We start from the raw sequence: 14,082 nt of genomic DNA on the forward strand, positions 1-14,082 counted from the left end.
CGATGCCAGGAAATCCGATGAAGTCACTTGACACATCCATGCAGTATGTCAGGCAGGTGTTCCCTTTATTACAGCGCTGGGTGCGTGGGGGATCTCTCCACCAAACATGCACACCAAGGAGAGAAACGAGTACATATTTATAGGTATGGCACACGCATATCCCGCACATTCCATCTCTGGTTATCGAGGGGATTAAACCTAGGGGTCAATTTTGCTGTAAATTTTCAAACTTTGAAGGCGGAGAGATCCTCACCATTCCTGAAGAGAGACGTCTGTTGGCTTATCTTGTAGGGACAACAGGATGTCCGTCCTGCTTTCCTACCAACAAGCTTATTAGTTTGATTTATGCCCACCCCCATTTCTAAGTTTTGTTCTCTGTGTAACACATCTGGCCCACCAGATAAATCAGCAGGGAGTAGCACCTTTGTTGCCACGTATAAGGATTATCGTCCTTCATGGTGTACCCCAAAAAAGACTACTTACCTCTACTTCTGCTTTACAACCATGAACAGAGACATTGAGGCGCTGCAACGATCATCTGGAGGATTTGCAGTTGTCTTTACTGTAGAAAAGCTGTTCTCATGATTCAGAACCAAGATATGCTTCAGGAGTTGCTGCGAATTTGTACTCTTAGTTTCTACACTTTCTGTTTCTAATGCAAAGCGTCTCTGTTTCCGCTCTGTTACACGAGGACAAGGAGAAGTCGGTGACAGATCAGAGGAGGTTCTCCCCGATTGACCCCTCGTCAGAGTTGGAGGTGATCCGGCTGCAGCACCGGCTGGGATGTCGAGCCCTGTGCTGTGCCCATCACCTCTGCCTCTCAGAAGAGGAAGGCTCCGGGGAGAGCGGGGTAGCAGGCTTTCAAGTATCTGAAGGGGGGCTGTAAGAAAGAAGGGGGCAGGCTCTTCAGAGGGCTCTGCTGTGACAAGACAATGGGAAGCAGATTCAAACTGAAAAAGGGCAGATTTAGACAGAAGGTAAGAAAAAGGACAGTAAAGCACTGGGACAGGTTGCCCAAAGATGTGGTGGATGCCCCAACCTTGGAGACAGGAAGGTTTCTTCGGATTTCTCCCCGACATCCAGCAGAGCACCTGCACCCAGTCCAGGAGAGTTTGAATGTCTCCAGAGAAGGAGAGTTCACCACCTCTCTGTGCAGCTCCAGTGCTCCATCACTGCACTGTGGAGAAGCTCTCAGGCACATTGCTGCAGAACTTCCTATGCTTCAGTTTGTCCCTGTTTCCGCTCGTCCTATCACCACACACTGCTGAGAAGAGTCTGGCCCCATCCCTTCGCCTCCCGCTCCTCACATATTGATAGACGTGGATCAGATCCCTTCTCAGTCTTCTTTTCTTAGGGCTGAACAGCCCCACATCTCTCAGCCTCTCCTCATAAGGAGGTGCTCCACGCCCTCGATCACCTTTGTGGCCCTCCGCTGCCTCTTTCCAGGAGATCCCTGTCTGTTTTGACCAGGGAGCCCAGAACCAGACACAGTACTCCAGGTGAGGCCTCAGCAGCGTGGAGCAGAGCGGGAGGATCTTACACATTCCGATGTCTTGGATCTTATTCCTGCTCAGATCATTGCCACTGTTTTCCATTAAGCCCATCTCCGTGCCCCATTGTCCTGTGCTTGCCCGGTCCTCGGCCCCTGGACCCCAGCCCCGTGCCACCCGCTGCCCCCTGGATGCAGCTGCAGGGCCCCGCTTCCCTCCCGCAGTACTGACTCCGTGGGCTGAGCCAGCATGTCTCTGAAGACGAAGGCTGCTTTGCCTTGGAGATGGCAGAAGCAGCAGGGTGTGGGGAGGCCATCTTTGAGGAAAGAGAGCCCGGTGAGACCCCACACATGCTCTACCTGGAGCTTTACAAGGATCTCCCGTCGCCCAACAACCCCCTCGTGTCATATCCCCAAGGACACCCCGAGAGACCCCGTGTCCAAGGCTGAGCCTTCATCCATGGGAACGGGGCACCCAGCCGGAAGGAAACAGCGGGACCTGACTCACCCAGATGGCATTTGGAAATTAGGAACTGTGTGGTTTATTGGACTCTGCCTGCAGTCCGCATCCATCCACCACCTGTTGGTCGCTGTGCCTCCAGCTCCCGCTGGAGCTCCCTGCCACCCAGCACAGCCCCATAGGGCGATGCGGGCATCCCGAGCCCACCCCTCGGGGCCCCCAGCACCACGGGGGCACTCCCATCCGCGCGCCAGGGCTGCGCTCGTTGAGACATCATTGCGACATCAGCACCGCCATCACAATGCGCGAGGCATCCCACGTTTAACGGCCGTTTCCCCTCAGTCCGTTGGACCTCTGGAGCAAGGAAGCAGCTCCGGCGCTTTGCTCTAGAGCGGACTGTGCGATGGTGCTGAAGTCTCAAGGCCCCATGGCGCTGCAGCCCTCAGCCAACACCCACCGCCCTGCAGCACGGTGCAGGGCACGGGAACAAACTGATCAGGAGCCATCCTCTCCAAAAAAGCGACGCGTTGAAGAGGAGAAATGTGAGTGCAGAGCACTCCCACATCCCCAGTGGGGACGTGCCTCTGCCGTGCTCTGGGGTCACCCCTCTGCCACGCTTGGGGTGACAATGCCGTTGTTCCCATGGCAGGGTGCGGGCTCTGCAAGAGGGAGGACAACGACCCCAATATCTTTGGAGGGATGTGCCGGCGTGGTAATCTGCGCTTCCACGAGAACTGCCTGGTGAGCCCCAGCCCCGGGACCCTGACCCCCAGCCCTGGGCCAGCTGCTGCCCCCAGATGCAGCAACAGGTCCCCATTTGCCTCCTGCAGTACCACGCCAGCGAGCTGAGCCGCCACGGAGCAGAACACGAAGGCTTCTTTGGATTCCTTCTCCCCGACATCCAGCAGGAGCTGCAGCGCATGGCACAGAAGGTGAATATAGGGCGACGTGTCCCCAGCTCGGTCCCCGTGCCACGTGGCTGGGAGGCTCCGCAGAGCCCCCGCTGTCCAGAAACACCCATCGCTGCCCAGATCAGTGCTGCGGGGTCCCTAGCCACGTGGCACACCTGAACGCGCCGTGCTCTGCTGGGCAAGTGCTGCCTGCAGCTGCACGGCACTGACGCCCGGCACCACAACGCTGTCCCCACAGAAGTGCTGCATCTGCGGGCAGCAGGGCGCCTCGGTCTGCTGCTGTCGTCGGAAGTGCTCCCGCACCTTCCACTTCCCATGTGGAAGAGAACGTGGCTGCGTCTCCCAATTTTTCGGGGAGTACCGGTGAGTGCGGGCACCCCACGGGGCTGCAGCTGCAGGAGGGATGGGGCAGGCTGCTGAGCTGCCACCTCCATCCGTCCCGCAGGTCCTTCTGCTGGCGGCACGCACCGAAGCAGCAGGTGAGGCCGGTGCCCCAGGAGCAGCGGCAGTGCACCGTGTGCATGGAGGCGGTGGAGGAACGTCTGAGTTACAACACGCTGATGTGTCCTGCGTGCAACACCGCCCACTTCCACCGCTACTGCGTCCAAGTAAGCACCACTGCCCCCACACCTCATCCTCAGCACCGCCCGGCCCTGGAAGCCTGGCTTCGTCCCCAGCCCTGGCCAGGGTGATGTGCGCGGCCCCCAGCTGATGTTCCCCTTTCCTCAGCGCCAAGCTCTCATTGCTGCCCAACACCGCTTCCACTGCCTGCTCTGCTTTGACATGGAGACCTTCCAAGCAGAGATGATTCGACTTGGAATCAAAATCCCCATTATGTAAGCACGCAGCCCCCTGCCACTGCCAGGCCCCCTCTCACCTCCCCTCGCACCATACTCAGCTGTCCCCGGCTCCCCCCCACAGAGATCTAGAGCCAGATGAGGAGGAAGACTGCCAAGAACCCTGCCAGCAGAACAACTCCTGCAGTGCTGCTGTGTGCCTGTGCCCACAGGGACGGGAGCACTCTGGGATCATGGGGTGAGTGTGCTCTGCCCTCAAAGCCACGGCGACCTGGCACCTTCATCCCCTCCTTTCAGCTGGGATGGAGGTCGGCCAGGATGCCGAGCTCAGCACGACACAAGCTGTGCCCTGCTAGCTCAGTGTCAGCCACCACAGGGGTGGGAGTGGCACGGACCACCCCAGGGCTGGCACCCCACAGCCCTGGGACCCCCAGTGAAGGTAAGGCTGTGGCTGCCGTTGTTCCCCCAGGCCCTGGAGGTTGCTGCTCTGCAGATCCTGTGGGTCTCGTGGGACCCACGAGCATTGCTCCACCATCACCAACAACATTGACTGGTGGGAGTGTGCCAACTGCACCTACACAGACAGCGGTAAGAAACGCAGCACGGGGACAGGGTCCCCACAGACACGTGGCCATACATCCTCGGGAGATGTTCTCCCGGTTGGAGCCACGAACGGCACAGAGATGTGCACCTGAGCTCATCTCCGTGCACCTCACTGCTTTTCAGACTGAGCCCCGGCGCAGCACTCCGGCTCCATCACAGGAGGCTGCCAGCTCAGCTCCAGGAGCACCCCAACACCCAGCTGTCCACCTTTCCCACGGCTCAACCACCATCTGCTGCTAGAAACACCACCTGAAGTTTGGGAGCACTGCAGGACTCAGCACCAACCCTCCAGTTCTCTTCATTCAATTATTCTCTCTTTACATTGTTCTTCTTTTCTTCAGAAAGTATTTAACTTAAATAATTTAAATATTTTTAATTTAACTTAAATATATTTAACTTCAATAAATTATTTAAATATTTTAATTGAACTTAAGTATATCTAACTTCAATAAATAAATTAAAAAAAAAAACCTACGAAGAGGTGCAGTTCTCGTGCTCTGCTGCATGCATGGTGCTGGGGACCGAGCTCAGTGTCGGGAGCGCAGGGCAGGGTCAGGTTTTGTGTGCGTGGAAGTGCTCCAGCAGCGCCTGCACCCACAGCTCCTCGGGCTGTGTGCACATCTCCCTCCTCAGGAGGCAGAGACCTGGAGGGACCAAGTGCTGTGCTGAGGGACGTGCTTCGCAGTGGTCCCAGCCATGAGCTGCTGGTCGGGCTGCACGGTCTCGTGGGTCTCTCCACCCACACTCACACAGCCAAAGGGAGGCAGAAAAAGGCATCTTTCAGGTCTAACACTGTGAAGTGTTTCCATTCTGCTTTAAGCCTGGTTTGCAGTGTATAGGGGTTTGCTACTACTGGGTACAAGTCTTCCACCATCTTGTTTATTGCTCTGAGATCTTGAACTAGTCGACAATCCTTCCCATTAGGTTTTGTGATAGGTAATATGGGTGTATTGTATTCTGAATCACACTCTGCTAGTAATTTTGCAGTAAATTTTCAAACCTTGAACGGGGAGAGCTCCTCACCATTCCTGTGGGTGTTATGTTTAAGAGAGACATCTGTTTGGTTATCTTGCTGGGACAACAGGATGTCTGTCCTGCTTTCCTATCGATAAGTTTAGCTGCCTCCATTTTCTGGCATTAGTTTGATTGACGCCCACCCCCATTTCTATGTTTTGTTCTCTGTTTGTGTAACACATCTGGCCCACCAGATAAATCAACAGGGATCTGGATGATATAAGCTGTTCTCATGATTCAACAGCGTGTGTCAGTCCATGTAAATTATTCACTGTGAAGGAAAGGTGGTTTCCATTCCATGCTCTGAGACCGAATGCATGCCAGCTCTAGCTGATGTACAGGAACACGTTTAGAAGCAACTTCCCCTCCTAAATGAGGGATCTGAAGTGTTCTTGAAGCACAGATGGCATATCTGGATTTCAGAGGATTCTCTGATTTTTATGGATAGCAGGGAGTGATGGTGAGACTGTCGAAGGGTAGTCGTTAAAAAGTAGAGCTGTCAGATATATTTGAAGCTGCTGTGTGTGTGAACACATAACATTCGTTTGGTGGCTTTTTAGCATAGTGCAAAGAGAGGTCTTCGCTTTGTAGCATGGGAAGGATACCTACTTTGTAAAACACTCTTGACATAAAAAAGATATGTGTGTGGTGGTGAGTATTCAGCAGCTCTGTAAGCACCCATTTAATGACTGTTCATTTCAACAGTTAAAAAAAAAGGAACAACCCCCAGCATCACTGGTGCAAACTCCTGAACATGAATATCACAGTATGTGATACTCTGGAAGTATGAAAGCCGAGCCCCTGTCTGCCTTTGAGGGAAGTGGAGGTGCTAGCATCCCTTATCCTGGTAAGTGTTTTCTTCCAAAACTGCTTTTTAAAGCTGATTTTACCCAAACCTTTTTATCAGGGATCCGTTTCTGCACTGACAAGCGCTTGGGGTCTTTGTTTGGAAGGTTTTTAGGTTTCCATTACCCAATTGCTAAGGCAGCAGAGCTGTAGTTACTGCAGCAGAAAGTTTGGCCATAAACCTCACGATGGATTTATAACTTCTGAGCAGTCTGTCTGGGAGATACACTGTGATGTATTTGTGAGTGTGGATATTTCTGAGATTTTACTGCTTTTTTTTTTTAGTTCTGTAATACTAATTCCTGAAACTAGCATGAGATACAAGGAGCATGTTTGACATTGGGTTTCTGATAAGTCTGCTTCTGCCTTTAATACCCCCTGCACTCGTTGTACAGAATCACTCGTTCTGGAGTAAAGGCCATTGTAGTTGCAGGAGAATCAAGAATCCTCCCCGATCCTCTCCATGAGTTCTTTAGGGGATAAATATCTGTTGATTCAATTGCAGCCTCGGTTCTTCTGCTCTGCTTGAGTGAAGACGGCTTCAGCAGTGAAGCCAGGTAGTCACAGGGTTGGCTCTGTTAGCCTACGTCCTTGGAGGCAAAAGTCAAAGACACCTCATCATGTGAGAAATGGATAAGATTGTGAGCTTTGCATATGCATGTAATCTGACTTTTAGTGAAGAGGTTGTTAGATTTCCAGCGAAGGGTTTCGATACCTTAAACTGTTCCAAGTGATAACTTTGTAATCTGGCTTGAGCCCCTATTGTTCTAATAGGCATTTGGATAAGATACACTGTCACTGGTTTTCTTTCTGGTTCTCAGCATTATCTGTGATTTCCCAGTGGAACCTGGAGCAGAGGGAGCGCAGATCACAGCCCCCAGGCCTGAATACAGCTTGTTTCAGGCTTGTCATGTGCCCTGAGTATGTGCTGCTTATTGCAAAAATTACACTGGGAGGGAATTTGTTCTGCTGTGCATTTCCCCAGGGAAAACCTCACTGGGAATAGGAATACTTTGGTGAGGTCCTGCTCTGTGGTTTCCCACATCTCAGTCTTCCAGATGAACCGTAAGAGGCATAAGGTGAAGACTCACGATGAGGTAACAGCTCTCTGGACTGCCCCTGGTTCCTTCCCCTTTCTGTAACTTAAATAATTGTGTGTCCCACGGTAAGACGTATTCAGGCTGAGTGTTCCTGCTTTGACAGAGCACTGTTTCTCACCGCTGATGTGAGGTCAGTCCCTGCAGCAGCCTGGCTAACCTTGGCCGTGCTCTTCCAGGTCCTGTGTGGAGGTTCACTGCCTGGTGATACATCAGGTCGAGCTGGGAAATACAGCAGAGTCCGGTGAGCTGTCTGCTGGATCACATTGCTTGAATTTCACCACTGCTGAAGCGCAATTCCATTCAAACAAAGAAAAACCTCCACTCTTAATTGCCTGGTTTTCAGAGGGTAATTACGGTACTGTGTACCGTATATACTCTTCTAACTGGAAACCGCTTTCCAGATCAGCAGTTCTTATTTATTTTACTCACACAGGTTTAGTATCGGTTTACCTACACTTCCACTGCGACTTTTATAAAGGGCTTTGTTTTGCTGAACTTCAGGTTGTGTGTCTCCGTGCGTTCCGACCCCCAACGCATCTGAAAATGCAGCAGGGATGCTGACGATCGAGATTTGGAATTACCCCCAAAGCTTTTATTGTAACGAACATTTTAATTAGCATCCGTGCGATGTTTAACACCGTGGGTACTGCAGTACTACGTTTGGCTTTTCAGTACCGGTACTGCATCCTCTTTATTTCAGGCCTATAGGGCACATCAGTGCCATAGGGACCGGGCTGACCCGGCTGCCCTCCGTGCTGTGAGACGTGAGTTTCCCTCACACGGCCGCGCACACGACTCAGGGCAGCAGTCGCCCTTCCCAGCGTCTCCTAATGGCGCCGGCCCACGGCTCCCTCACGGAGCAGCTGCCACCCGCGCGGACACGGCCGCTCCCTCCATCCCCACCCACCCACGAGAGGCAGCGCCGAGTCCCGGCCCCACCCGGGAAGTGACGCCCGCGCGTTTCCGCGCGAGACCGCCCAGAGGAGGAAGCGCCGGGGCCGGGAGGGAGCGGAGCGGAGCGGAGCAGCGCGGGAAGCGGGGACGGCCCCTCCGCCGCCCGGGACACGGTGAGCCGCAGCTCGGCCGCAGCCCGGCCCTGCCCCGCTCCCCCACGCGCGGAGGGGCCGAGCTTTCCGCGGGCGCCCATCTCTCCGCCCCGCAGCGGTGAAGGAGACGGCCGTGCTCACGTTGTCCGCCTTCGGTGTTGGGACGCTGAGTCAGCCGGGCAGGTTGTGGCAGGCTGAACCCGAGCGCTGCTTTGGGAAGGATGGAGAGCTGGATCCCGGCGGCGGGTCTGCTCGGAGTGTGCTGCTGACAAAGCCCGCCGCGCTCTGCGCTGTTGGGAAGCTGTGTAAGAAGAGCGTTGGCAGCTCTAATGTTGGTGTCTGGGGTGTGTGTGTGTGTGTGTGTGTGTGTGTGTGTGTGTGTGTGAAGCTGTTGGTGCTGCAGCTCGCTTACTGAGGTCACCTTCCAGGCAGCTGGAGGCTGAGCGTGGCAGGGCAGCTACCTGAAGCGTTGTGCATCTGATATTGCTTTTGGGTTGCAGCAAAAGCAGCGTGGCCAGCAGGCTGAGGGAAGGGATCGTGCCCCTCTGCGGTGCTGGTGAGACCTTGCCTGGAGTGCTGCGTCCAGATGTGGACTGCTCAGTACGTGGGAGCGCATCCAGAGGAGGGCCACAAAAATGATCCCAGGGCTGGAACACCTTATGAAGATAAACTGAGAGCTGGGCTGTGGGGCCTGGGGGAGAAAAGGCTTTGGGGAGACCTGAGAGCAGCCTGTAAGAAAGAAGGGGAAAGACTCTTTAGTGGAATCTTTTGGGATAGGACAAGGAGAAATGGTTTCAAACTAGAAGAGGAGGTATTTAGACTGAAAATATGGAAAAAATCTTTTATGATAAAGGTGGTGAGGCACTGGCACACGTTGTCCAGAGAGACAGTGGATGCCCCATCCTTGCAGACACCCGTGGTCAGGCTGGACACCTGAGCACCTGGTGGAGCTGTGCATGTCCCTGTGCATTCTGGGGATGGGAACAGATGGCCTTTAAATGTCCCTTCCAACTCAAACGATTCTGTGGTTCTTTGATAGTGTGTGGCAGGAGCAGCCCCTGCTCATGGACCATACGTGTCAGCCTTCAGGATGTGGCTGCACAAGTGCTTTGTGTGGGAAGACAAGGTTGGGAAGACAGTTGTAGCTCAGATGATGTGCTGCTGACCAAAACCCACCAAAACAACACATAATGAGGGAAAATAATAGGAACATGAAGCCAGTTATATCAGTTCATAAAACCATTTTGCACAAGAGAGGTACTTTCAGGTTTTTCTTCTTAACTCATATCCAGTGAGCGTGGTTTGCGTGCAGGCAAAACAAGCAAAGCGTGTAGCAGGTAGCTGCTGTTTCTGAGGAGGTTTTAGACATTCTCATCCTCTTGAATTCCCAGTTTCTTGTGATTTCATTTAAAAGTGCAATTGTGAGTCACACGGACAGGGTGAGACTGAGTCTGTTCATTCAGGAGCAGAGCGGTCATTGCTATGGGCAGAGTTTAAGATTCTGATGTGGGCAAGTAAAACTGTAGCCTGAGGTCTGTGCTGATGTTGGAGGGGGAAATGCCCCAACCAGTCTGTGAAAGTGACCTTATGTTGGAGTGATCCATGAGTGCCATGGGCAGCACCTTAAAGCCCCACAGCCGTTGGGCTCCAGAAGTTGGAAGCAGTGGTTGCCATTTCCTCTGCCAAATTACAGCCCGAGTCTGCACGCTTGTTTTCAGGTGGCTGACAGTGCTGTGTCTGTGATTGCAGCGAACAACAGTTTATTTTCTTGGGAATATTATCCAACAGCCTCTACTGTGTGTAACCGGATGCAGATGTTAGAGCTGAAGTTTCTTAATTGCAACAGAGATGCTCCCTGAGTTTGTTAAAACTCATGGGATCTGTTCTGCAAAAATAGGTGCTGCGTGTCTCTGCTAATTCCGAAGCTGCCTAATGGCTTTTGTATTCTCTGGCTGTCAGATCACACTGCCCCACCCTTTCCTTTGGAAGAAACTAGCTCATGGTTAATTAGCTTTCTGCTAATTACATACTTGAACATTTAGGGCCACGCGTGAGTCATGCACAGCTATTTCAACCCTTAGATGGCTCTGAAGGCATTTGGGTCAATGGTTGTGCTTTGGAAGGAGTTTCTGGCTGAGAGGAGGGCTGGGCATGGCTCTGTGGTTCCTTACAAGTTGGTATTTCAGCGTGGTATTCACTTGAAAGATCATCTGCTTCTTCAGATGTCAGCATTGATAACATTTTGTACTGTTTATCCAGAAAGATGCTTTCTCTTGCTTTTGAGATAAGGCAGCTTGTTTCTGAGCAGGGACACAGCAGTAGCTTTGAAGTTGTTGGCTATGTGTGTTGTTCTCAGGACAGTTTTCCCATAGGCAAAATTTCTCACTGCTGGAGACCTCCACCCCATTTCCCCTCACAGCTTTGATGCAGCGTGGTGCAAAACCAGCAGCCATTGCTTCAGGAATTGCTCATCTGGAGACTTCCCAAGCTTTGCTGCTTGTCCTGCTCTAAAATTCTGTTCCTGGGATGGCCATTAAGGACCAGACAGAGTCAGTGGGCAATGCTGTATCAGACGTTCAGAGAACATTCTCTGGAGCACTTTGATGACTTTTTAATGAGAAGAATTAATACAAATTGTTCACCAAGTGCTACGGAGACTTAAACTCAGGGAGCCAAATGGCATTTATGTCTGTCCAGAGAAAAGACTGGTACAGGTCAGTTGTAGGAGTCGTGCTGGGGGCTTTCATGAGAAGGGTTGCTGTCAAGAAATAGAGTAAAAGAAAGCGATTAAAAAAAAACAGAGGATGGGGTGCCCATATCAAAACATGCTTACGGAGCAGCTGCACAAAACCACTGCTTTTGTTTGCAGGCTTTACGTGCAGAGTTGCTTTGAAGCTGTTTTACGTAGCCTGTTGTAGTTGTAAATTGACTTGCAATTACATCTTAATAAAGGCACCTGTAGATGAAGCGAGACTGCTCGCGCTCAGCTCTGCTACGTGAGCCCTGCCAGCTCCACATCCATCCGAGGTAAGCGATCCAGGGCTGATGAATAGTTTATGAAGAAGTCAGTATCTCGTCCTTCTGGCAGTGGCACAGTAAAGGTGTCTGCTCGCCTGCTCTGTGCCTGGGAGGTGAGGTGGGCACGTGTTGGAGTGGAGCAAGAAAAACAAGCAGGTGGTGTCAGAGCTCATGGTAAATCTATACCATGTCTAAACCTCACATCACAAACAGTGCTCTTCCTAAAGCCACAGCTCTGCCTGCAGCCTTTGTAAACCCTGATGTAGTAGGAGAATGATCTTGGGTTTACTGCTGAACAGGACGTGTTACATAAGTGCAATCTTTCATGTGTGCATTAAATCAGTTCTTGGTGACAGATCCTATTTTTTGCATTACATAAAGGCTGTGAGTGGGCTTGCTCCGCGGTGTCTACAGTGCTGTTCTAACAGGTTGCATGTGATTTTATTCCAGCTGTTTAGTAACCTGGTTTGCTTGGAAAATTAGAAGACAGCCTCTTGCTGTTTTTGAGAGCTGTCAGCCTGATGGGGAAGGTACGACGTCCTGGAGCTGTAATTGCTGCTCCTGCAGCCTTGCTGTGTGACACTGACAGATGAGGATCTCTGGGCTTACCATAGAGGGAGAATGCAGGTGTGTGTGCTGTGAGCAAGGTGCTGCCACGCTTTGCTGGCTGCTGAAGGTTGCCTTTGGATGACTTTAAGTATTTCCCAGTGTGTGTAGGTTGCAGATAGCAGGCTGTGAAGGCTTTGGTGGAATCCCTCTGTAGATTTAGAGATGTTCCTATTGCATCTCATGAGAAAGTTGGGCCCCTGAAACTGAAAATCCTTGAAAAAGTGTTATACTGAGCATCTGTACTCAAGGTATGCTGTTGTACTTCAGGTCAACAGAAAGTATGTCTTAAAGGAAAAGCAGCAGCAGCTCCCTCCCCTTCCTTCCCCAGCCCATTCCAAGCAGCCTTGCTGCTTTGGTTCTTTTCCTTCTGCAGAGCTGGAGTTTCCTGTGTCCTACTTGTTTGTGTTTGCTTAGCAAATCTGCACAGACAGCCTGAGCAATGTGACTCAGGGCAGGTGCGATGGCGATAGTTGTTTTTTCTGGTTTTGGTTTGCGTCTGCTTCCATGCCTGTGGTGACTGAAAGCCTCTTGTCTTTTCCCCAGACGTTTTCACTTGCAGCTATAGAAAGGCAGGGAGGAACTGCTGGGCAGACAGCTGCCCTGTGCTCTATGAATCACACAAGTTTCTGTTTTCTGAAGAAAGAGCTGTGTATTTTTTGGGTATCGTTTTGGATGACAGTTGTGACAGGAGACACCGAGGGATGCGAGGAGGTGCTGAGACCTCAGAGCTGGTATTGCACTCTGAAAGTGCTTGTACTAGGTGTGCCAGTGTTCAAAGTACTACTGAGTAAAAGGAAAAAAAAATAGATGAGGTATAATAATAAGGAAAACATCATTGGTAGGAAGCATTATTAGTGAGCTTTAGAATGAGTTGTGTTGAAGCGAGTAAAAAGCTGTTTTTGAATTAAACCACAGCTGGACCTTGCCATGAAAGCAGGCATTCTGAGTTGCTTATGGGAAAGCTGCACAGAGAGATCCCATCTTTGAGCAGGGCCCTTTGATGTGTGAGCTTTGTGGTGCATCTGACAGCTCGGATCACGAGCACCCCGACTGCGCTGCCCACTGTCACCCGTGATCCTCCACTACCCTGAGATCCTCCTTGATGACAACTGTTACTTTCAGTGTGGAGGTTTCTTGCTTTCCTTAACTGTTTTTATTCTGCCTTCCCAGTGCTCAGGCAGCACAGACTGCTCAGTGTTGCCTCCTCCTCTGGCTCCAGGACAACACACTCTGGGCTGTGTTACTCAGAACATTCAGGACGTGAGTGCAAAGGAAGGGTCTGGCCTTGCAAATCCATTGAGCAGCTGGTGTGTGAATAAAGAGCAGTGCACCTCTAGCTGGAGGAGGAAGAGAAGGGGATAGAGAAAGGAACAGAGCATTTTGGACCCTCACGAGTTCCAACAGAGCTTTTTTAAGGTGCTGTAAGATGGTAAATGGGGCAGAGATCCAGTTGTAGGATCTCTGTACTTGGATTCAGTAAGCTTGTTGAGTTCAGATTAATAAAGTGTGAGTGCTGACATGCAGAACTTGGCTGTGAAGCCTTTTTTTAATGGCCCTGTGTCTTTAAAGGAAGAATGCCTCTGCTCTGAGTGCAACACGTGATTTCTTCCTATTGATTCAGGGTGACCTCCTTCGTCCCCGAATCAAAACTGATGTAACTGCAATTGAAACTACTTGAAGGGGAAGAGGGGAAGAAAAGGAACAGCCTGTTTGCTAGTGGCTTGGCTTTGCAGCTTCATACAGACCTGTCCAGAAAGATTGCAGGAAACCTGCATTTCACCCCCCAGAGCCCTGCGTGGCTCCCTGCAGTGAAAGCTGAACTCTGACTGCTCAGAGCCCTGGTTTTAGTCCCGTGTAGGTTAGTGGGATGCCAGAGGTAACTGCAGTGCTGTATGTGGCCAGGGCCCTTTGGGTGACAGGAGCTAATGTCTGTGGGGATGGTGGAAAATCCAAGTGCCCAAGGCTCATGGCTCTTCATAAGGAGCAGCAAAGACTTGAATTCATGAGAGTGGTCCACAGAACGGAGCTGCAGAACCGTCCTAGCTTGCTCCGTTCTGGTGGGTAATGAGGTCAGATGGCATTTCCTGGAGCAATAGAGATGTGTAAAATTTCTCTGATGTTGTGTTAGGATTCATGTGGTACATGTGGATAGCCCTCTGGGGCTCCAGCTCATCAGCCTTACCATTCAT

At 51.5% G+C, this 14,082-nt stretch overlaps 2 protein-coding genes and 1 long non-coding RNA gene across 3 annotated transcripts in view; 2 read left to right on the forward strand and 1 right to left on the reverse strand.

Annotated features, from left to right (window-relative positions):
* Window positions 1-14,082, reverse strand: part of LOC136045758 (uncharacterized) — a 152,821-nt gene that overhangs the window by 35,528 nt on the left and 103,211 nt on the right. The window lies entirely within an intron of this gene.
* TPST1 (tyrosylprotein sulfotransferase 1) overlaps window positions 1-14,082 on the forward strand; it is a 150,107-nt gene that overhangs the window by 32,576 nt on the left and 103,449 nt on the right. The window lies entirely within an intron of this gene.
* On the forward strand, window positions 505-8,731 carry LOC136045976 (PHD finger protein 7-like). Its single transcript, XM_065732215.1, has 13 exons — window positions 505-564; window positions 692-865; window positions 1,447-1,499; window positions 2,292-2,491; window positions 2,599-2,690; window positions 2,780-2,881; window positions 3,099-3,223; window positions 3,306-3,468; window positions 3,590-3,696; window positions 3,782-3,895; window positions 4,127-4,245; window positions 8,383-8,571; window positions 8,655-8,731. The coding sequence occupies exons 1-13, from the start codon at window positions 505-507 to the stop codon at window positions 8,729-8,731; spliced, it is 1,575 nt and encodes a 524-aa protein (XP_065588287.1).

Source organism: Cyrtonyx montezumae, unplaced genomic scaffold (genome assembly GCF_038088225.1).
Source record: "Cyrtonyx montezumae isolate F1298 unplaced genomic scaffold, pur_monq_1.0 scaffold_15, whole genome shotgun sequence".
Taxonomy (NCBI): Eukaryota; Metazoa; Chordata; class Aves; order Galliformes; family Odontophoridae; genus Cyrtonyx; species Cyrtonyx montezumae.